We start from the raw sequence: 24,404 nt of genomic DNA, 5'->3' as shown, positions 1-24,404 counted from the left end.
GATCTTTATGTCACCATAGTACTGGGATGGACTGTTCAAGCATTCCTTCCCATATCAATTTGAAGGGAATAAAACAGCTACTTTTTGGATTCTACAGATCTCTGTGATGGAAGTAGAAACATTCAAGGACTGAATCTAACTATAGATTTAATAAAGACTAGTGTCTAGCCATCATTATGCGTTTAGAACCAGTAGATTGCTCAGAAGGTTGTAACGTCAGATTTATCGTTATTTAAAGCTAAACATAAGCGGATACTCATCACTGTATGTTTTCCTATTGCAGAGTCACATAAGTGAGAATGAAGAAGAACTCAAACTTGTGGAGAACCTGTTTCCTGCCTATCAGAATTACACTGATGTGTATGATAAAAACAGACTGCTTACCAGCAAGGTAGTTGCATAGAACCTTCCACAGAGTAGCTTAGATTTATCCATATAGAGAATATGTTGGTGAATTTTAGTTGCCTGAGAAGTGTATTCTTTTGTCAAGGTCAGGAGTCATATTGACATCTGGGGGAAAGAAAATCAGGCTTACGTTCTCCATTACATAGGTGTTGGCCATGGTATTGGAAAGGTATTGCAACTTTAGACAAGCCCATGCTTTCCCTAAGCATTTTAGGAAAGATGAGCAATAAAGGCATGTTATGCTCCCTGATCCAATTTCCAAGGGCTCCAAAGAGGATTGGAGGCAGTAGGATGAGAAGGAGGTTAGGTAAAGCTGGTAATGTTGCAGCTGGTAATTCTTGAGCAGTACCCAGTTAATCTCGTATTACAATGTTCCCACACATTGGTGTTGCCTGAAGATATGTTATAATAGGACCAACTTTTTTTTGGCAGTTTCCTATGGAAAAGTAGCTTATCCTATTGTATTCTGTGTGTGAACCTCACATGCAGACAGTTCACTGTTCCTACTACCCAAAAACATTCTGATCTCATTAGCTGATTTTAGCAAATATTGACAGAGGCATAGTGGCCTGAAAATTTGAAATTCATTAACGTTTTAAGCTGGCTGGATAAAAGCAAGCAAAACCTGCCCACACTAAGTAGAGGTTGGAGTGTGAGGTCACACCTTATTAGATATCAGAAAGCCCATGCAAGAGAGACTTTATAAACACCTAACTGCAATCAGATTGCTTAAACAGTTAAACTGATTTAAAATTTTAGGAGAGAATTTTCAGAGACACAAAGGACAGTTGGAAACTCCATGAGAATTAGATATTGAACTCCCATTTCTGCCTTTGAAAATCTACCCCAGTTAATTACATATTTATAGTCCTTTTTTACTTGAGAAATCAATACAGACTACTTAAGTATGTACATGATACTAACTTTTGTTTTCTTGCATAGTACTGTGCATGCTAAGTTGTTGCATAAATATAGTAGAGAGAACACCAGAGCTGCTAAAACACAGGTCCCAGTTCTGTCAAACTTTTATATCCACAGCACTGGAAACTGTCAATAAAAATCAAGGTTACCAGTGCTTTCTGATGCCAGACTCCTTGCTCTTTGAGAAAGCATTGTTTTAAAGACAAGCATAACAAAACAGCAGGACTCCTCTCTCCCCCTCCCAAAACATCAAATTAAATGTTTTTAATGTTGAAATATGTTTTAATGCTGAAATACTTCCCTTAAAAAAAAAAAAGTAGAGATCTACAGAGATCTGGTTCAGCAGATAACGTATGCATGTGCTTACATTAAAATGTGACTATTCTCACTGGATTTTCAGTTGCATTTGAGCTTGAGAGAGGGCAAGGATATAGTGCCATCAGGAAATGTTCAGTGAGAACAGTCCCTGTGCAGTTCTGATTTATATCACTAGATTGCAAGGCCTAATAGAGCTCTTTCCCTGTCATATCCTTCTCTCTGAGTAGGCATTTGACATATTAGGTAATTCAAAGTAGATTTGTCTGGGAATAATTAGTTTATGTCCTATTAAATGATACTATCTCATCCTTCTATGTTTTGTGTACACTGCTTGTGAACTTATCTTTAAAATCAACAATGTAAGCCAAGAAGGAAAAGTTGTTAATCATTTCTATAACAAATTAACCTATATTAATCAGAGAATATTCCAGATGAGATCTACCTGGTGCAGAAATTTAGAGAGACCGTGGGAAACAAGCTAAGGGTGTATGCATCTTCCATTGTACCTGATACACTCCTAACCCCAATACTTAATCTCCATGGTAGCTATAAAATACACATCATAAGGTTACTACAGTGCTATGGCAACTGGGGAATTTTTGCTCTTGTTCCTTGCAGCTCTTATGTGACAGTCACAGTCAAGGCAAGAGTTAGCATCTTATCTTTTTATATAAAGAAATGAAAAAATGCAAGGGGAGTGATATGTCTCTTAAGATATGATTTAAGGCTTACTGAAGTTAATGAAGTTTCTTTCCTGTTGATTTCGAAAGATTGTTACTGCATTTGTTTCTCTTGATGGTAACAGGTACCCTTTGGGCTATTTAAAGCAATGCAGCAAAAATTCACAAGCACTGAAATAAAGCCAGTGTTGAGTAAAATCAGTGATTCTGTTTCTCTTTAGACAGTGATGGCCCATGCCTGTTATCTTTCTGAAGAAGAACTGAAACTTTTTAACCTTCGTGGAACTGCAATTTCACATTGCCCCAATTCTAATTTTTCGTAAGTAAAAAAAAAAAAGGTGTACTGTTAGATAAAGCTGTTGTTCACATAGTACCCTCAGTCCAGCCTACAATCACAAGGTTAGGTATAGGGTAGCCCATTCCACCAGAAGTAGCCTGACATATTGGATCGAGGATGACTATTCATGTTCCACTTCTGCATGGTATGCTTTAGACTGACTAGAGATCTTTGAGTATAATAATGCATATAGGAATATTTCTTTCTCTAAACTTTAGTTTCTTATGACTTTTCCGTCAGTGACAGATTCTGGTCATCTCCCATCCCCCCCCAAAAGTATATGTATGTTTTGGGGAATTGTTGTAGTCTTATGACATGACTGGAACCATTTTAAGGAATCTGTTAAGCAGACATGAGGCCAGCCAGGATAGTGTGCTAAATGTTAGCAGTGCTTTTGCCTTTAACGTAATCAATATCTTGTTTGTGATAATTTACCAGAGCTTAAAAGATTCATGAAATGAACTCCCATCTCCTGGAGTATAGTTTACATCAGATTTGGATTTTCTTCCCAAATATATTAAGGCCTGTTTTTCAGCATATAACTATAAAACTGTGGGAATTTTCTATTAAGAAATTTTGCTTTACTTTCAGTGATTAAAAACCATAATTCAGGTTTATGAACACAAATGCTGCATCACTGTTGCCTAATCTGACACGTGTTCTGAGAGCTGTTACCATGAAACTGTTCTAAAGCCCTACTCTTACTGGATTGTAGGAATAAACTTTCCACTGTATGTATCACACAAGATATGTTTCTTGTTCCAATCCAGGTTGCACAGTGGTATCTTAAACGTACAAAAGGTTCTGAAACACAATGTGAAGCTTGGCCTTGGCACAGGTTTGTAGTTTGCTATAGAACTGGTCTATTTTAGAAACAATTGGAAGATACAAAAGTATACCATATGTTTGTATTTAAAAGTCAGCATGCTTCCAACCCATGGACCTGATTTTCTTTTTTTTACTACTTCAAACCTAGGACTGGTCAAAAAAGTTAGAAAAAAATACAAGAATGAATGAAGAAAGTGATGTTCCTGTCATGAGAATAAACAGGGCCTGAACTGCAAATTTTCATGTTTCTGTTATGCTGTGTTGCCTTTCTGTTTACATGACCTTGTATGTAAGAGCACCTTTATTAGGAATTATATGTTGAAAGACAGTGCTTAGCAATAAAACGTTGCATGTTTACTGCATCTGCCACTTTGTAACATTTAACTAAAGCTCATAATGCTTTCATCCAGAGAATTATTTCCAAAGCTTGTTCCTAAGATTCTGATCTCTTCTAGATGTTGCCGGTGGATATTCAGCTTCCATGCTTGATGCTATCAGGAAAACGATGATAGCATCTAATACCCTTCAAGTTAATAAAGTGAACGAAACAGGACTAACTCTTAAAGAAGCTTTTCGATTAGCAACCCTAGGAGGAAGCCAAGGTAAGAAGAAATTTCTCTAGAATGTACATAGAGAACTACAACTCTTTTTGATATTGTCTCCCTGTCTTTAAAAGGTGACTGAACTCTCAGATTTTCTGATGCCAGAATGAAGTCTAATATTATATGATGTGCTGAGTAGAGATTTCTTTCAGTCTCTCAACAATACCAGGCTGATTTCAGAAAAGCATTCATATTAATGTTGACAATTTAATAATAGAATCTTAATGATTTTTCAGGGCTGTGCATTTTCTTTGAAAAAATCCTCAGACTTTTAGTCACTGGTGGTTTTATATTTATCACACCAATTGGAAAGACTTTGTTTTCTCAACAACTAACAGTTAAAGAAAAGCTGCACAATTACTATAAAATTATATGTCAAATTTGTCATCTGCTTCTTAATTTGTGTTTTTTTTGAGCCCTTGGTGAGGCAGCTTGTCACTGTCTTTCCAGCAAAGCAAAACATAATGTAAATCACCCCTCAGAAGAAAGCACGAAGTTTAAACAGCATATGCATCATGGTTATTTAAGATGCAGTTGCATCTGCAGAATATAGTCATCATATCTGATACTCTGATTCACTGACATATTTTTTCATGATCAGTATTCACAAATACTCAATTTTTATACAATTAGCAAAGTTTTAGAGGACTCTGTATGATTTTGCAGAGAGCAAATCCACATACAGGTAAAAATTTCTTATTGTTTCAGTTAGTAGAAATGTGCCCACTACCTGCTAAAGAACTGATCCTAAGCCTTTTCAGTGTAACTTTTTTGTTGTTCTTGTCAAAAATCTGGTAATGGAAACTAAAAGCATTAATGGAAACTTGAAAGATGTAATGAAAATTTCATCAAGTAGCTTTTCTCAGGTGTGCAGTTGAATTTCTAGAGGGTGTAATGGGGGAATAGAAAAGACAGAAAGAAAATGGGCAGATGACAGAAAAGCAGAGATCCATTTCCCAGAATAAATACTGTTCTAATCAAAGGTGAGAGTAAGTAAATTCAGATGCAGAAAGGAAAATTTTTCAAAATCTCAAACTCGTGTGTGGCTTCTTCCCCTCCCTACTACTCTTGTGTTTGTTTTATCTGGGTTCTGGGGTTTACAGTAATATCATGTGTTTATTTTATATATTGATTTTGAACTATTTTATCCTTACTGAATCACTTTCAGAAAGGGGGTAGAATATAAATTACTGATCTACCCTGTCAATAGCCTGGACAAGTACGGTTTTGAGAAATTGAAATGTGACAGAGTTTTTGTTGGAATAATTTGCTTTGCTGAGACTCCTAAACACTTGTCACCCTCTTGTGTTTAATCTAAAAATTGCATTCTGCTCACAAGCCAAAAGAATATGAGATCATTTCAGTTGAAACACGCTAAGTAGTCAGAGCTAGTATTTCACCATTCTGAGGAGTTTATATAACTTTATGGTATTGTGAAGTTCCTGTCACACACACAGTTCATTAAAGACTGAAGTTCATTTGTCAGACAGGTGCAATCTAAAAACAAGTGAACAAATAATGTGCAGATATTATCCTCTTTGATAACCTAATTTAATTCCTGAGTGTTGGAGGTGTTGATTTCATGTTCAGATACTTTGTACAACATAAAAATATCCTAAATTATTTCAAAGGAGACGCAAAGGCCTCTCTTTAGCTGTTCCAAACACTTGGAAGCATCCATTTATTTATGATGAAACTGTAGATTTTCAGTGTTTGTGGACCTGAGATCTAGAGGTTGTGATGAAGCCTGAAATAATAAAGCTAAATAATAGAATTTTCTACCATGAGACAAGCCTTACAGCTGGATATGGGAGCTTCAGATTTGGAGATGATTTTTTATCTCATCATATTGTTCTTTTTCTTACTAATTACACTCTCAAATAACAATAAATACACCTTATTTATTATTATATTATATGTTACTATTATAATAGGTCTATGCAAGCTATCAAAGTTTTTTAAGCTGTTTTATAAACATAAACAATGTAGCCTGCCTTAGCAAGGTGAGCATTATTATATACCTTATTATTGCTCTGACTTCATTTCATTGGCCCTTTTGGAACTTTCAGGTTTTTGCAATGTAAGCAATTATTCTACTTTAAAAAGTTAGTAGTTTATGCATCAGATCTGCATGTGACAAAACTAAGAGAGAATATTCAAAGAACAAAAATTAAAAATGGGATTCAAATTGTTATTCAAATTTCTCTTACCCTTAGCAGATGCCCTTCATCATTTCACCAAAAGATACATATTTTTACTGAAAATTTGCTTAAGAACTGAGATGCCAGCATATTTACTGTTATAATTATTTTCAGGCTTTTCCTTGTAACAGTCTAAACTCTTGTAATTTTTCTTATGAACATCTCAAATAAGTTGCCAGATGCTTCCATATAGTGGAGAGAGGCTTGCGTTGAAGATCTGTTTGTGAGCTTATTTTGTTTCTCAGCTCTAGGACTAGAAGATGTGATTGGAAACTTTGAAGTTGGCAAAGAATTCGATGCACTGCTAATCAACACAAAAGCTTCAGAGAGTCCTTTTGATTTGTTCTCTGCTGATGCTTTTGAGGTAATCAGAACAGGGTTAATGATCAAACTACTGAAAATAATGTGATAAAGGTCTGTGATACAGCCAAAATTATTACAGCCTCTTCAGGGTTATCCCAGTGACAGGAAGCTGGTGTATTGCACTACTGCTATCTGTATTGTGACCCAAAAGGTACAGTGCTATTGTCAGAATCTTATTAGCCTCAGTGATAGTCCTATTCCCCCATGAGCAAAAATGCATGTAAGATTTTAATGTATGTTTTATTAGCTCAAGTTAGCAACTGGAGTCAGCTAATTGCAGTGACAAATACCAGCCAAGAAAGAACAATTTAGTTTCAGTTAACATTTTGAATTCAGACTGAAGAACCTGTTCCCAGTTAAAGTCCAGGTTGCCTTGACTTCACTGCTATTGTAAATTGAAACAAGAACTCAAGATAGCTAATTTGAATTAAAAGCATAGGTTTTGTGCAAATATATAAGCACTATTGGTATTATGCAGTGGGGACACCTTCTCATACAAAACCTTTCTATGATTAAAAAAGGTAAGGAAAGACAGTTATTTGAATTTACTGATGTGGCCAGACTGCCTATTGCTGCCTCTATTGTGAAGGCCATCATTCACTTAGAAATGTTGGCATAACTGGTCAGGTAATTGTTCCTTAACCTGTTTTAGTCACAGTAATCTGGGTTAGATTAAGCCCTTTGAATTGTAAATGTTTTTCCTAAACAAAATCATTCTGGAAAAAATATTTTCCAATATCAGTCAAAACCTTTTTAGCCAAGTTAGTAGTTCTTAGGACTATAGAAATGCTTACAGCTTTGTGACATTTTTCAATAGCAATAAATGAATTTGAGAGCTCTAAACATGAGGAGAGGGAAGTATTATGTTTTAGGCATATATTTGTTTAACTACTGTCAAAGTTGTGCAGTATTGTCATCCTGAGACATATAACCTCCTTACTGAAAATTAATTATTAGAAAACATGCAAATTAACTTTTGATTTTACAGTTATTAAGCATATTTAGAAAAACTATTTTTACCAACTATTTCATGTTTCAAATAATTGATTTGGGATAGCAGATACTGCTTTCTGAATTTGGTTTTCTCACTTTTTTTTTCAGGATACCCTCCAGAAGTTCCTGTATCTAGGTATGTTTTGATCCTCACCCTACACAAAATTCTCTTTTTGTTTCATATGTCAAAAATCTTTTAAGTTGGTATGGAGATTACTTTACATTTATTTATAAATACTGAGTAAGAATTAAGTAGTACAACTTTTGTCCTTTGGGACCTAGTAAAATACTCAATTTAACATGATCAGATGCAATAAGTTTAACTGTCAAATTTATTTTCAGAACAAAGTACTTTTGCAGACCAAAGCAACAAACACTTTTGTGTTTTTTACTCCCAAACAAAAAAGCCTTAAAAAAAAACTCTTTAAGAGATTAGGTATTCTTTATAGGACATTGTCTGGACCAAGAGCTGTGCTGCACATCATAGTGCTATGCAGAGAATTTGGAGTTAGCTCTGACCTCAGAGATTCTCTCCTTAGGCTTTTGGGTTTTTTGAGAAGTTAGCTCAGGCAAAGCAATGTCCTAACACACCTTTACTAGTGGCTGGTGCCTGAGTTAGTTCAGATCTGTGCAGCAATGCATTTTCTGTACAGACATAATTTCAGGTTTTGAATCTTCTAAATATATAGAAAATTCATGACATCATTGCAAAAGCTGAATGCAGATCCATGTTTATTTCTTCAAAAAAGCATGGGTACTTTAATGTCCATTGATCTTTATGGTAGCCCTGACTGTTCCTCTCCAAATAAAGTTTCTCAGTCATAGGAAACAGTCACTGAAAATGATTTATTCCAAAACTGATATTGAGGATTGCATCATTTTCAGTAACTAGATTGGTGCATATATTTATGTGCAAATCTCTCTTTTGACTATGTTATTTCAGGTGATGATCGGAATATTTCTGAGGTATATGTGGCTGGAAAGCAAGTGGTTCCTTTTTCAAGTTCAGTATAAATCCATTTCCCTTCTGCAAAGCATTCTGCTGATTATTCTGCATCTGATTTGGAAAAGATGATTGGTTAAACACAGTGCCTGATCATCAGGAATGACACCTCATTTTTTGCTTAATGTTTCAAAACTTGCAAATGTTAGAAAATTTGTTAGGCCTTTAAAGAGTTACTTTACCAAAACTGTCACAGTTATGAGAGGAAAAAGGCATTTAAATTTCTCTATGAAAATAGCATGTATGAACTGATAAGGGATTTGATAAATATCTTTGTTAAATAGGACAACTGCTGTTCCTTTTAATAATAGTGTAGGAAGTATTAAGATGAGCAATGAAACTCTCATTGTCTCTTAAGCATTTTCATTAAAAAAAAATCAAACAACCCAGTACTAGTAAATCTATTTTGCAAATAATGAATGTTGTGGAAGAGTGCAATTTCCTTAATATTATCACTGAGTATGTGATAATATAACTTAGTGACATTTTGGGGCATTCAAAACACTTTTCAATTTTCTTTAGGTGCTTAATTTTTAAAATAATAATTTCATTTAAAACATTATTATTTAATAGAAATAAAATAAGAAGTGTGTATTTATAAATGAATAAGAGTCCTTATCCTCAAAGAGTTAAGATTTGTCATTAGTACTCAGATGGAAGAGAACTGGTGGATGAGCCACATAAAAAAATGCGTGATTGGTCAAATAGGCTCAAGTTGGGAGAGCCGAAGGGCTATATTGTTCTGTGATTCTATGAATTGAAACTGTATCTCCTCAGTTTTGTTCTTAAGTCTAGAAGCAGTCATCCTGATCTTGCACCATTTTTGTACCAGTTCAACTGAATGGAGTGGAGTGACAGCTGAACAAAACTTGTGTTAAATCAGAAGCAGGCACTAGAACACCTGAGCGAGCTACTCTGTGGTAAATAAATGAATAGGGTTTTTTAGGTCAGAGAGAGTGCTTCATCTAGTTTATCCTCCTGAAGAACGTTCCCAAGTTCTTTTGCTCCTAACGTTTGAGACTATGGATGATATGATGTCCCTTCCCCTTTCTGTAAGAGAAATGAGTAGGTTTAAAAAAAAAAAATTCACTAGAAATGGATTGTCCCTGGCTGTTACCACTTTTGACTCGAGGTGGAATTTCTTACTAGAGGAAGCAGCAGCTCAGCTTTAAAGTGCCCTTTTGTGTCTTTCAACACTGAAGGAACCATAATTCCAGCCCTGTACAATTCCAGGTAAAAAAATTTGCCATTTTTATTTTGGAAGTCTGTGTGACTTCCTTTCTTAAAAAAGCATACTTCCCTACTTTTTATCTGAGCCTTTTTTTTTCTTGCGGGATTAGTTGGGAGGTTGCTTTCTGTTGCTCTGTTATTAATGTTTTTGCAACACAAAGGGTATAAGCTTGAATTTCATTGTCAATAGAGACAATATTGTACAGAGTTAATATAATCATGTATTGAATATGATTTTAAGGCCTCCTTCAAACTCCTTTGATTTCATTGAGCTTTGTTTCACACTTTTACCTCACTGCCTGATGGTGTAAAGGCACAGGACTTCCTCGTGTTCATAAAACAGGGGAGGTAACTGCATGAAAGTTTCCCTTCATGTTTAGTTCCCAGGGAATGGTTGGCCCAATATCACTAAAAACTTGATCTGACTTTAAAAGCATATTCAGAGCCTATTTGCGATTAAGGTTATGCCAGCATGGGACAGTATAGAACCATGTAGAAGTATTCAAGCTAGCTTATGTACTTAAAGCAGTATAGTCTGTCTAGTGCGGTGTTTTGCCTAAGCTGAGTAGCCCTGCTGAAGAGCATGGTATATTGGCTTGCAGACACCACTCTAATGCAGCAGCACTGCTTACTCATTTAGAGCTAGCTCAGGTATCTTTGTATGTCACTGCACTATGCTGTATGTGTGCTCAAGTATAGTCTTAGTAGCCATTATATTTAATCATTCCTAAGGTCTTAGGAGTTAAGGTTTAAGGATTAAGATTTTCACATTCAATCAGAACATTTTTCTAACAGTTTTGGTTTTCATATGTCCCAGTCTCCTCCATAGTAACAAAATTTCTTGGCAAATACAATCTTCAGTTCTTTAACTGGATTTAGTGATTCAGGGAGCATTTTTCCTCACAATTTTTGACATGGATTTAATTGACCAAATTTCATATTCCAAAACCAAAGATCTGTGAGACACATTTTAATCCTCCCAGTTACTGTTTGAAACTATTTTTAGGAAGTTGCATGGTTTGCAGCTTTGGCTTTCCTGGAGGAATGTATTCTGGGATGGAGAAAGATTGCACAGCCTTGTGTACTATATATGTTTGTGCCACACTTCTTCACTTCCAGAGTTATGAATTAAATCAACATTTTTATTTTAGTGGTAGTCCAAATTGTGCCTGATTTTTATTGCTTTCCTACTCTTTTGTAGTTGAGAATGGGATTCAGCTCTTCTTAAAAGATTTGGGGGGAGGGAAGGGTTGCTTTTTTGCCAACTGAGAATATAAAAAGAAACTTTAACAAGCTCAACACTACCTCCTGCTGGCCTGGTTACAAAGGGACTCCCTAGGATAACTGCTGCCAAAGAATTTTGTCTTTGAATATTGACTGTGTAATGAGCAGTTTGGTTCTCATTAGATTCAGGCACAAAGTAGAAACTCAAGTAATTGATTTTACCTTTACTAGTGTCTGGTCATTACCCAGACATAGAACTGGAGAATCAACTTGTCAAGAATCTCAGCTGGAGGAGTAGCTCTGCCTGCAGGTAGTACTGTGTACTTTCTGCAGCACCACATGATGCCCAAGAAAGGGAGGAGCAAGGACTAAGTTGGATAGCATCACACTAAACACTGAGGTGCTTAGTGGTTAAAAAAAAGAAGCCTGAATTTGATGTGAGAGGAAGCCAGTGGAGGAATTAATGTAGCCATATAACGAACAAACTGGGAGGTAATTTCACCAGCAGCATCTTAAATAGAATTGAATGGAGCAAGACTGTAATGCCAGAAAAAAAGTTCAAGTGGGGTCCTCTGAGGTGTTCCCACAAGCTGGTTCAGTGGAAGATGGCTTATGCCCAACATTTTAAGGTTTCAGGGGATCCTTTGCTATACAGAGGATGTAGTAGCCAGACTTCTCGGAAACAATTTTGGGAAAATCACTGAGGAGCCCACTTGGAAGTATTAATCCTTGGGACTCTGACTATGTGTACATTGTCAAGTTATTTGGTGCAGTTGGAGTGGATCAGTAGATAAAAGAAGTTACTGCTGAGACTCATACGAGTGGCCTGTATGCAGCTTCTGACTACATTAGTCTGATTCCCTGGATATATGTCACAGAATCACAGAATCACAGAACGGTTGAGGTTGGAAGGGACCCCTGGAGATCATCTAGTCCAACCCCCTGCTCAAGCAGGGTCACCTAGAGCACATTGCCCAGGATCACATCCAGATGGGTTTTGAATATCTCCAGCAAAGGAGACTCCACTACCTCTCTGGGAAGGTAGACATGTCCCCACTGCACATGTGGTTTGAAGCAGGCCAAGTAATTGGTTCAGACTCTTAATGTCTCTATTAGAGGATGGAGTGCATTTGGCATGCATCTGAGCCTCCAGTGCATGCATCTGAGCCTCCAAATGAAACTTAATCCTTGTGCACCAAAACCACTTTGCAAACTGAACCAATGTTCAATAAGTGAGGATGATTGGGGAGTTGACTTCAAAACAGCACTACTGCCTCAAACCAATATGCTAATGGAGGCCAGGCCTTCCACTCTTTCCCCTTTTTCTTTCCCCTTTTGCACTCTTTTCTCCTTTTCTCTTCCTTCCTCTTTCAAAAAAAAAGAAGTGAAAATAAGGCAACAAAACACTAAGGGGAGATGAGTAAGAAGAAAAGACATAGCACCATTGACTTTACCTAACCATCTGGCCCTCAAAATACCAATGTAAGATAAAACCTCTGGAAAAATATACACCCAACTGCTTCCAGATGTCACTCCCCATTAATTCTCTTGCCAGATTGTGGATGGGATCTTTGGTTTTTAATGCGTCTTTGTTTTCAATGTCAGCATGCCATTCAGACAAAGAGGAAAAAAAGAGGAAAAAAAAGAGGAAAAAAAGAGGAAAAAAAGGGTAGTTTGTGGAAAGTTTGCTTGTTGGAACAGTATGCTTAATGTGTTCTGTGTTCAGACCAGCACTTATTTATTATATATGGAATCTATTTGAATTATTTTTATATGTTGATCTCATTGTGTCACTTTAATTTTTGATTATTAATGAAATGCTAGTAAGTATTGCCTATGCGTTATGCAGTGTTATTTGAATTATTCATGTGTGGCAAGTGGAGTTCTGCACTTTAAAATGTTGCCTTGGCCTAATGTTTGTATTTATTCTGTTTTTTTGGAAACAAAGCTTTGTAGGGAAAAAAATGTGTATTTGTTCACTGTACTGAACATTCTCATTATTATAAGTGGAATTTCTGCCAGAAGAAGAAATGTTAAAATGACCCTGTTTAAAAGTCTGTGCCTGATTATACACTCATGGATGTAAAGTATAATGGTTTTATGAAAGCTGACATGAATAGTAATGTTTTAATTAAAAAATACTTAAAGAGATAAGTTTTTACTTTAATCATGGTTATGCAATACAGATTAACAAAAGCCAAATTGTTCTTGCTAAACATCTACCGTTCTACTGAGCACACAAGAATATAACTATTCTTGTTTATACACTAAACAAGAATATACACAGTATTTTGAAAAGTAAAAAGCCTGATTTTTTTCAGAGTATCCCAGTTTTAAAAATAAGTTATTAACATTGTTCAGACAAGCTGTTTAAAATGTTTTAAGCATTTCCAGAAATAATCCATAACAGATGACAAGGTGAACAGTTTTTAATATAATACTTGGTTTATTTAAATAAATGGTGCTGTCTTATCTGGAGCACTGTGTGTAGTAGTGGCCAACGCATCTCTAAAATGATGGTGTACAACTAGAAGACACTTCAAAAAAGCCAAGGAATTTTGAGAATTTGAGAAGGACCTGGAAAAAATTTAATCTGGAAAGAGATTAAGAGAGAGAGGTAGACAAGAAAAGGGTGGTAGCAGAATACAAAATAATGCAAAATAGAAAGAAACTAGATCAGAGGAGCTCATATGAAAAAGAGGATGAAATTCTAGGTGGGAAATACAGTGATGTTCAGAAAAGAAAATACTTTTTCAAGCAATGTTCATTTAAATCGGTGACATCATTCCTTCTCAAAGTCATTGAGGCCCAACAACTGAACAGGTTTCCAAAAGGAAGCAGTCATTTATATGCGTAATATCCTTTCCTGCCATGTTCCTTGTGGTGCAGTGAGTCCAACACAAGAACACAGGTATCTAGTGTGACTGGAGTTCCTGAAAATAAGCTGTTTTAAAAATCAGATCATTACGAACCTCAGAATACAGCACATTTTAAATTATGCAAACATATGTCTAATACTGAACTTCTGGGTACTAGGAACTTTGGCCAAAAATTTTTTTAAGCATTTGTACTGCATGTACAAGGACTTGTGCTTCTCTCAACAGAGAAGCTAGCAAATGACATCTGCAAGGCTCTCTTCACACACACACACACACACACACACACACGGCAACGAAAAAGACATAATCTGTTGTTTGAAGTTAAAGTTAGTTTTCCTCGAAAGACTGAGCAGTGTTTTCAGAGGGCAGTTTCCTGGAAATGTCAATGGAAGCTTTTTCTTGGAAAACACACTCAATCAACTGTGAGTAGCTGACATGACCATAAAAATGTTTTATCTTGGTCTGCACTTAAGTCACCAAAGGCTTTGCTTAGCCAAGTGCTCCTAGATGCATTTAGATACAAAAACTCCCTGGAGATGAGCCTTCAGTGGAAGGGACTAGTGCTAGCAGCAACTGAAGGCTTCAGCCTTCATGTCTTATCTGATCTTGTGGCTTCTGAGCTGCATTAGATGTTCCTCTAAAGGCTTTTGCTGATGAAGCTTTTAAAAAGCAGTTGCACATATACCTTAGCTGAGGAAGATTGTGGCAGGAATTCTGTCAACCCTTGCTTCAAGGTGACCTTCTTTCCCCAAGGGAAAGGGGCTCCCTGGAGTGAGCTTTACCGATTCTAGTCCTTGGTTGTCCACTTATCACCTGTTGTGAGTAGGCTCTGGTTTGTCCAGTGTAACCTGGAGTTACACTGTTGAGTTCCTCCTTCCTGTTGTACTCGTGTATTTTAAAGGAGGAACAATATATTTGGAATAATGGTATATGCAATTTGCTCTGTTCTGCTTGTTTTTGATTGTGCTAAATGGGAACTCATGTACTGTTGAAACAAAATAAAGCAGCCTTGTGTTTACATTAACCTTCATCTTTATCTGTGTGTGACTTTGGAGGAGAGAGGAAAAACATGGCAAGTTGACTAATGATGTACAGTGAAGACCATAGTATACAGCAAAATGTCCGAGATGCACAGCACTTACATGTTCCTTAGGGAACTGGGGTGCACCCATTGCAGGGATTTGTAAACACTGCTTAATATGGATGGCATTATTTTAGGGGATCTTTCTCCAGATTCAAAATTCTTACAGCATTTCATATAACTTTATTACCAGCTTTACTGGCTTGATAAATCAAAGCAACTGCTTCAGTGACATTTTTATTATTTTGTTCGTAAGTCGACTATCCTGAACTGCTTTCTTCTTGTGCTTGGCAGCAAGTACACAGAGTCACGTCTCCTTTAGTATATTTTTCTTCACTTTCAAATTTTTCAAAGCTTAGGCATAAAAATGTCCCGTATTTAAGCAGCTCTGCAATGTACCAAAAGTGGATTTCCTTAAAACAAAAACTCCCATAGGAGAACCACTAATTACACACTGAGGAATTGCATGCTGAGATTTTGAGAGTTATATGCAAGTTTTTACCAAATTATGCAAAATTATGTGCACATGAAATAAAGCTGTTTTGTATTTTCATCAATGAACTTAGCAGCAGAAGTCATGCTGTACGGGAAAACGCGGAGGAAGGTCGAGGAGCTAGGCGATGGAAGCTAGCCAGACCGTCCCGTGGGAAAAGGAGCATCCGCTGGGCACGCTGACCCACAGTCACACGGCCGAGCCCGTGCCAGTGTGGCGCTGCACCTGGGCTCTGAATCGGAAGCAGCGATGAGCTCAATGTGCTTGCTGCGCATGTGTGCCGTCCATAAAAACCTCACATAGTGCCCCCCCGGCGTTCCTCGCCCTGGACCGACGCTCAGCGGTGCCAGGGACTCTCCCGCTCCATTAGTGCCTCGATCGGGAAATCGCTGGGGAACCCCCGCCCAGACGCAGAGGTAATAAACGCGCAGTATCGACCCTGGTGTGCCTTGTGTTTGTGCATCCGTCCCTGCCGGGAGTCCGGGCCGTGCCCCCGCCTTACCCTTGCACATGCAAACTAGAGCGAAAACAATTGAAACAAAACTTTATAGACTACTGTTCTTAAGGGTCTATTTAAACTGTTCAGCATAGGAGTTCTGCTACTTAACATTTTATCTCAGAAAATAGCAATAAGAAATGCTTTTGTAACATTTTGCTGGAATACTATGTTAAAATTTTATCCTGGAAGCATTCATTTAAAGTAGTACAAATCCCAGATGTGAGTGCAGTTGTTTGTTAGGCTATAAAGGGTATTTAAGTCAGGCTGAAAATTTGAGAGCCTTTGGGTATGTTGTCAGTAAATTTCAGGCTACAATTAGCTGTTTCACTACAATGAGTAGATGCAGGCACAGTGTACACAAGTGAACACAGAATTTGAAAGCTTAACACCTGATTGAATAATCATGAGCACATCACCAGTGTAATTTTCATCAATCTCCTCCTATGGCTATTAAAAAGAATACAAAGGCTCTTGTTGATTTGGAATCAGGTACTGAATTATTCATAACTTAGCTTAATAGGTTTATAGCTTATGAGTAAAGACCACAGTTAAAATGCAAAAAGAAGTTTGCCCTATGCTTTTCTTCTGTAATTAGCTGTCTTCCAAAGTAATGACTTTATGACTGAATTCTTGCATTTAATTCTGATTAAAACTGTCCTTTAGGAATTAGCTAAAGATATAGCCAGAAATGCCATAAAATCCAAATGAAAATATCAGTGATGCCTCTTCCTCTCATATTTTGTCTTAAAGGTACCATTTTAAAATGCAACAGATGTTTTGCTTCCTGGGACCTGAAAGTATTAAAATGGTAGCTAGAATCTGATCTCAGCCCCCAGTTAAAGCAAATCACAACCCACCACCATGCTGACAAAGGTTCATAGCTGTAAGTAGCCCAACTCCTCTGATAGTTGGTAAAGAATATCAATTCCAGCCAGCTGTGGGCAGTGTTAACTCTTGTTATAGTACACTACAGTTCTAGAGGAATTGTTTCCTGAGCTTTTATTGTTGAGGAGGAAGGAAGAAAGAAGCAATGGGACAATGTGGAGCTATAAAGACAGGGTCTTGCAAAGTTTTAGCATTAGATTTACTGGGGCTGTTTTACTATAGATTCCTCTCAATAATAACACTCTTCTGATCAGTATGTGGATCATGCTTACATGTGAACATCTGTGCATTCAAATTTTGACTATCACCACCTTTTGTGTGTACAGATTACAGGTCTTAGCTTTCACACAAACAATACTTCAAATGTATACATTATAAAAACCTTTGGATAAATGTTTTTGTTTGTGAAAATGTATCAGATTGCTCAAGTGGTTAATTTGATTTGCATATACAAAATACATACACAGGCATTTGCATAAGCAAGCTTGTGAAAATATTGTGACATTATTCATGGCTTCTTTTCATATTGCTTTCAAAAAGATTGATTCAGGAAGAGTCTTCAAGCAGGCCTACCTGTGTACATGCAAAGCTGTCTTTTAATAAATGCTCCATTTTGAAAGCCAGTGGGTGCATCTAAGTTAGCATTTTAGTTGAGAGGCAAGAGTGAGCTGTCTGAGTCTCCAAGTCATCTCCACTTTCTGCATTTTGCTTTGTATCATGGAGTGATGTTAGAGTGCACAACTGCATTGCTTTTAAATGAAACAGAAGATGCGCTTAGGTAGCGCACCTACTACATGCAATGGATATTCAGTCCATGGGACTGGACCAGTGCTAATCCATTATAAAATGCCCAAAATGTGTAGTGTGAAGGTCAAGGCCTCAACACCATCTGTTCTGCTGTATGCTCCTACTGCACAGTGCTACTTGCTAATGTAGACTGTAAAATACATTTTTGTTACAGACCTTGAACATAGCATAAGTGCTTGTAATTGCTGAGTTATAAAGCCTGTCCCTTGAATCAATTCTCTTGTTGCAATTTATTATTGCAATTCAGTTTATGTTGTTGTTCTCCTTTAAAAGATACATTTGTTCCTCCTTGACATTCTTCTAACCAGCACATTCTTCATGATCTTAAAAAGTGAGAAATTATTGGCAGAACATAATTTATGGAGATTTGGTTAAAGATTGCTTCTGAGAATGGAGTTAAAACATTACATAAACTGAAGGAAAGTGAATCTTAGAACAGTGTGCTGTATTCACTGTAGACTGAATATCAGATACCAGACTGTGCTGCCACCCCCAAACAGAATGGAGCAAGTCCTATTCCCCAGCTTGTCCTTTACTCACATTTGTACATGCAAAAAGAGATGTTCTTAATGAGCCCTTAGCACAGCAGAATAGTGCAAGATTCACCAACTCTTCATCTCATATGCTAATTACACTAGATGGCCCAATGAACTTAAAATTAAATAATGCCAGAGATGTTTAAATAGCGAGTTCCCTAAAAAGGCACAGCTGTCCCCTGCTCTTACTTGAGGAATAGTTCATAAAGTAGGCAGCTGTTTGTTCTCACATTTAGCTATTCTGCAGTTGATGTTACATGGCATGAAGGAAGTCAGACTCTTCAAATTTATTAAAGTTACCCCAAAAGACATATAGTTTAAATGGCTTTTTTTTTTAATCACTGCTTTTATGGCACTCTTCCCAAACACATACCAGTAGTGCAATGACGGAGATTTACAGGCCTACATCTTACCGCTAAGCCTGCACACGAGGGCCCTCTTGCTACCCAAACATTTTTCAACCCTGGCAGGTCAACTTTTGACACCCATCAGTTTTTACTTCGCTCTGGAAACAAGCACCCTAGGTCACATCCTACCAAGCTCACTTCTTAGTGTCAAAGATGCAAAGGATATTAAAAACAAGCTTTAAGATGTGCATGTTTATTTTCAAAAGGACCCTCTAAGTCCAGCCCTGCCTCCCAGGGTCCGGCATGTTGGCCCACTGGCTGGCCCAGCCTACAACTGCGATTTCCTATGTAACTCCAGGGAGAGCTTTGCTATTGGTCAGGTTGAACACATCAGGAATTTGTAAGCACAAGGACTGCACTTTTTTTTCCTTATTGCTAGTGCAGAGCCCATCATCTTCCTGTCCTAAGGAGCAAGGAAGTTATGCTTCCATTTCTCAAATGAAAGAACAAACATTGATCTCAGAAGATTTTGCCATGTATTTTTCCTTTCTTTTTAGTATATACTAGAAGATATAATTTCTTATGTGTTTAAGCAGAAAAAAAAAAACCATGAACTATTGCTGTCAGGGAAAGAGTGGCAAGTGTTGCTAGTTTTCCATCGAAGGACACAAATAATACTTGACTCCAGTGCAAAAAGAACAGTTCATTTTTCAGTTTTCTGTTGAACTAGTAACTGCATTTTTAAATTGTAACCAATAGAGTTCAGAACTGCAGTATTAAGACAAATATTCCTCTCTCCTACTGGCATTGACCCACAGGCCAGCTTTCAGATACAGAAAATAATATCCACAGTAAATGTTACAGATGTATTTCAGGAAACCATTCAGGTTCCTTTGTGTTTAATGAATCATTTAACTGTGTTTTTTTCAAGAAGGTTGCAGTGTCTTGACTGTAGATGCCTATGTCTGTTCTCCCTGGGAACTGCCCAGGGGCCACACTGCCTCCAAGATACACCTCACCACCACGTGGTCCCTTGCAAGAGTTTCCCAGCCTCCCTATGTGATCTGACTGCAGCTTTATATGAAATGTAGCAGGCACCATTGTTATATTTTTATGGCCTGTGAAACTGCAAACAGATGTGCCAAATGAGAGCCCAGTGTGCATCAGCTGGTGCTGAACGCTGTCTCGTACCAAGGCTGAGGGGGCTACATGTTGGTACCATTTCCAGCATAGTTGTATGAAGTTTCACATGCTCCATCTCAGCCTACTACTGGGGCCTATTCCCTCAAGCATAGTGCTGTGCTGAGATCTGTGCTACTACCAGGCCGGGAGGTTGCTTGGACCACTTGCCATGTAGACAACATGCATGATTAACCAAAACTCTACCAGGAGACCTGTCACAGTGCAAGGAGCTGAGCAACTTTCCTGCACTCCTGGGCTGGTGCCCCAACTGCTTGGATATCCTTGCTTTGACCCCATCTCAAACTTTCTGCAATAAAATCATATTCAAATTGCTGTACTCATGCTTCTTATGATACAAAGGCTATCTCAAAATGGTTCCTGTGCCCAACCAGCTGTGGGTGGCACCTCTGCCTGATTTGGGAGCCACCCTGCAGTGGTTTCCACATCTGGCTTGGGGTGCTGATGTGGGCTGGAGACAAGGCGAGACAGTGAGACCAGGGAGTGCAGCATCAGCTCTGAGGGGCGGGTGGTGGGGAGCAAGCACCAGGTTTCCAGGCAGTAGGGCAACACTGGGTTTGGGCCAGATGTGGGAGGACAGAGATGGTGGTCTGAATAGAGAGCACATGCATGGTGCCATTGGGTGCTACTGCTAACAGTGGGACTCTTCAGCATTGGGAAATATTAAAGAACAAAGGTGGTGGGTTTTTTGTCTGTTGAGGTTTTTTTTGTTTCGATACTTATGAAATATTTAACCATGAAATCTACATGGCTGCAAGATAAAATTTTAACATGCCAATAAAACAAAGGGACAGGGCATATTGCAGGATACTACCCCATGCTCAAATGAGCTGATTTTGTCTTAGCAATGCTACTAACTTTCTTTGCAACCTTCATAAACTCCTGTGCCTCAGTTTTCCCTCTTTAAGAAATATGGATGTTGGTAATATTCCCCCCCCCCCCATTTTGTAAAATCCTTTGAGGAGTTACAGCTGCAGCCATCGCCCTTATTTACAGTATTGACAAGAGGTTAAGGGGCTGCTCCAGGTAGAGAAAAGAAGGGCAGAGGCGGTGTTAGTGAGCAGCGCGTGGTCCTGGTGAGGCTAATGTTGGTGCCTTTCCTCACATTTCAAGCGTTCGTGGCACCCGAGCAGCTGCTTCACCCGCCATTTCCCCAGCCTCCTTCCCAGGCACAGCGATGCAACCCTGGGAGATTCCCATTCCTGATGAACGTGTGCTTGCCATTAATAGAAAGAAGAAATAGCCTCAGCCATCTCCCACAAGCAATGGGGTGAGCCCTGACAGTGTTAAGCTGGCTGTGAGAGGCAGCATCAAGAAATCACAAAGTTCAGAGGCTCAGCATCTGCTCAGGCCAAGACAGAGGCTTCTGTGAGCTGGTGGGCAGCTAGTTTTCACTCCATAATGCTGCACAGGATCCCCGTGGTATTTGCTGCTACCTGGCCATGATTACATTTTTCTCTGACGTTATTATGGTCTGGCGATAAAGCTATTCCCATTACAAAAATAAACCATGTAATGGGGGAGGTGGGGAACAAATAAACAAGTCAGTCTTTTTCTTTTATTTAGCTTAGACAAATTAATGGCACTTCTGTTGCTCTCGCAGGCACATTATTAATTGTTTTCCTCTAGTGATGCTAGCAGCCCCTGATTATAAAGGGAAAACAACAAGTAAAGAAGGAGAAATGTTTCCTTTCAGGAAATTTTCCTGATTACTTGGTAACAGAAGACAGAACAGACAGTTTAGATGATTTTTCACTTTTTAAAATTGTCTTTCATATCATTGCGATGCAATTTATAAGACACAGCATGTGAAGGCATGTACATAAAGAGCATTTTTTTTTTTTAATATGCATCTTAAGGGCAATGTATGTGTCTATGAATTTTTAGTATGTGAACAAGCAACTTCCATATTAACTTGCATGCAAAGTAATAGATAATTTCATAAGATGAATATACTAAGTACTGCTTAGATGCCATTTTAGCTTGCAAATTGCACATTTTTTCCCATGTGAGCCAGAAGCAGAACTGATGAGTAATTTTTCAGTTTTGGGGTTGATCAAAAAACTAGCAAACAGATGAAAACATCATTTCAGGTGGACTCTAAGGTTATGTTTTTTCAGATGGTCTTTGTTCAGAGTAATCAAAATGATTTTTTTTCTCCCTTAAAAGCAAAAAATGGCCACTTTTAAGCAAAAACATTGTTCATAGCTTTTTGACTATGTAGAAAAGAAATGTTCCTATTTTTCCAAAAATATGCTTATTTAAGCTAAAAATAAAAATCTCTCTCTCTTTTTTTTTTTTTTTTTTTTTTTTGAGCTAAAATTCGTGATCAGCTTTGGTATGAAAGCAATTTCTGCAGCTGGGGCGAGGGGGGGGGTCAGAACAGCAGCTGATCGGTTATTTCGGAGAAGCCGGCTGTACAGCAGCCCCTGGGGTACTTTCCCTTCCACGGATGATCGGCAGGAGACACCGCCCGGAGGTCGGCCGCGACCCCGGCCCGCAGCGCGGTACCGCCGCAAGGAGCCGGGCCGGGCGGCGGCACCTCCCGCTGCTGCCACTGGGGGGCAGCGGCACCCGGCGCGGAGGAAAGCAGGGAAGGAGGGAGGGAGGGAGAGAGAGAGAACGAAAGAAAGAAAGGAAGGAGAGATAGACAGAAAGGGAGGAAGGAAGGAAAAGAGAGAAAGAGAGAAAGAGAGGGAGGGAAGGAAGGAAGAAGGAAATGAATGAATGAATGAATGAAAGAAAGAAAGAGAGGAAAAGAAAAAAGGAAAGGAAGGGAGAAGGAACTTGCAGTCACAGGGCGTGCATGCTGCTCTCACCGATATCCTGTGCAATCCCAGCACCTGGTGCCTCCACACTTCTGGCCCTCACACCAGGTCACCTTGTACCAGACAGAGGAGGGCAAAAAGGGGCCCTTCCCTGTCCCCGATCCAAACAGCTTGCCCTTGAGGCTGTGCTAGCACAGACCTACTACCATCCTAGCCCCCAGGTGGGCTACAGTCCCTTGATAATGCATTGTAACAATATCATGTATAACTACTATTTGTGACCGTAACACCACCTTCAATGTATGACCTAGAGAAAAAAATTGCTTGCAAGCAATACACAGCTACTGCTCTGCACACTTACCACTATTTCACACCTTCTTTTTTTTCCCAGTGATATTCCACTAAAAAAGTCTGAGCTATAGATTAGCAACAGCTGGAGCAATAGCGAAAATTCAGGGTAGGCAAAGTATAAGAATTTTAGGAACTGTAGTGTATAAAAACTGCAGTACTGTGTTGAACAGTCCTTGAGCCTTCATATAGTGCTCTTTGAGGTTTGCATTGTAGAAGATGCTACAACTGCCCAAAGGAACCATCAGTTCCCTGGTATCTAGACCCTGAAAATTGCATTAAATTAAAAGAAAAAAACCTCAAATCCCAATAATGTGGACCCTCAAGGATCCGTTGAGTTACATGATGGTTATTATGCAAAGAACAAATGCAACATGGCTGTGATGCTGAAGGCCATGGCTTGTGAACATGTGAAACATGCTGAACTCATGACTGTGCAAACCATCTGCACTGCTCATACATGTGTCTTTGCAGGAGCAGTGCCACATTTTGAGGCTGAGCTCCTTTACAGGACACTTAGCAGTGGTCTCAGGTGTGTTTATGCTTGGTGCTGACCCACTTTATCATTTTCTACATATTTCCTGCAAAAACATGAGTTAATTTAAGCTGCCTGGAATTGATTTGGTAATACCAATCTTTTCCCACAGAGAGGGATGCTGCTGGGCGAGAAGAAAGTAGATGCGATTTTTAAGGTGATGGAAAGAGAAGCAAGCAGATAACAGCCTGAGGAATGGGAGAAAGGATGGTAAAGCCCATTTCTACCTTTCTGCCTCCTCCTCGTCTTCATCTTTATAGGTCACAAGTGCAGTTCACCTGTAAAACAACCTCAAGGAGTCTAATTCTAGATTATTTTTCCCTTGAAAGACTACTTAATCATGGCTTGTGAGTTCAATGAAGCCCATTATTAGAATCACAACGGCACTAGGCAGCCAGCAATAACTCACTCCCTGCCTCCCAAATTAGTCTCAATAACACAGCGAATTTCTAAGAGGAAAACCAAGAGTGAACCTGGACTCAAGCTGCTAAGAATGTGGAAATACTACCAGGTATAAAATTTCCTTTGAAGTGTTTTATGGATTAATTATCATTAAAAATGAAGTCAAATGGTGGCTGGTGGCACCAGTGGGTTTGAGGATAGAGCAGTTCTTCTAGTCTCGCTTTCTCTGCAAAGTTTATACCCCTACTAAGGGATATAAAGCTGCCCTTGCTTTGATGCGAGGGGTATAAAGGTGCCAGCTGCCCATGCTGGCACGAGCCTTAAGCGTAACTAGATCTTTTCCTTCCTTCTTACCTATCCCCTCCCTCCACGTATTTACTGACCTGTGGCCCCTTCCTGCGCTGCCCCACACCAGCTGCTGCAGGGGGCAAAGACACCTCCTGCAGCCCCTTCATCCCATGTGGTCATCCCAGAGCCTCCAAGCAGGGACATCTTTATAGTAATATTCCTGCATTTGCA

General features: G+C 38.6%; 1 protein-coding gene across 1 annotated transcript in view; it reads left to right on the top strand.

Moving 5' to 3' along the window:
* Positions 1-15,283, top strand: part of LOC104146594 (guanine deaminase) — a 33,013-nt gene extending 17,730 nt beyond the window's left edge. The window contains 7 exon segments of the mRNA XM_068925150.1: positions 284-391; positions 2,546-2,643; positions 3,432-3,499; positions 3,945-4,091; positions 6,538-6,656; positions 7,757-7,784; positions 8,592-15,283. Coding sequence (XP_068781251.1) covers positions 284-391; positions 2,546-2,643; positions 3,432-3,499; positions 3,945-4,091; positions 6,538-6,656; positions 7,757-7,784; positions 8,592-8,662 — 639 coding nt within the window. The 3' untranslated portion in view covers positions 8,663-15,283.
* Positions 15,284-24,404: the final 9,121 nt, after the last annotated feature.

The sequence above is a fragment of the Struthio camelus genome, chromosome W, assembly GCF_040807025.1.
Source record: "Struthio camelus isolate bStrCam1 chromosome W, bStrCam1.hap1, whole genome shotgun sequence".
Lineage (NCBI taxonomy): Eukaryota > Metazoa > Chordata > Aves > Struthioniformes > Struthionidae > Struthio > Struthio camelus.
The sequence above is the reverse complement of the archived record's forward strand: the minus strand, read 5'-3'. Positions and strand labels throughout refer to the sequence as shown.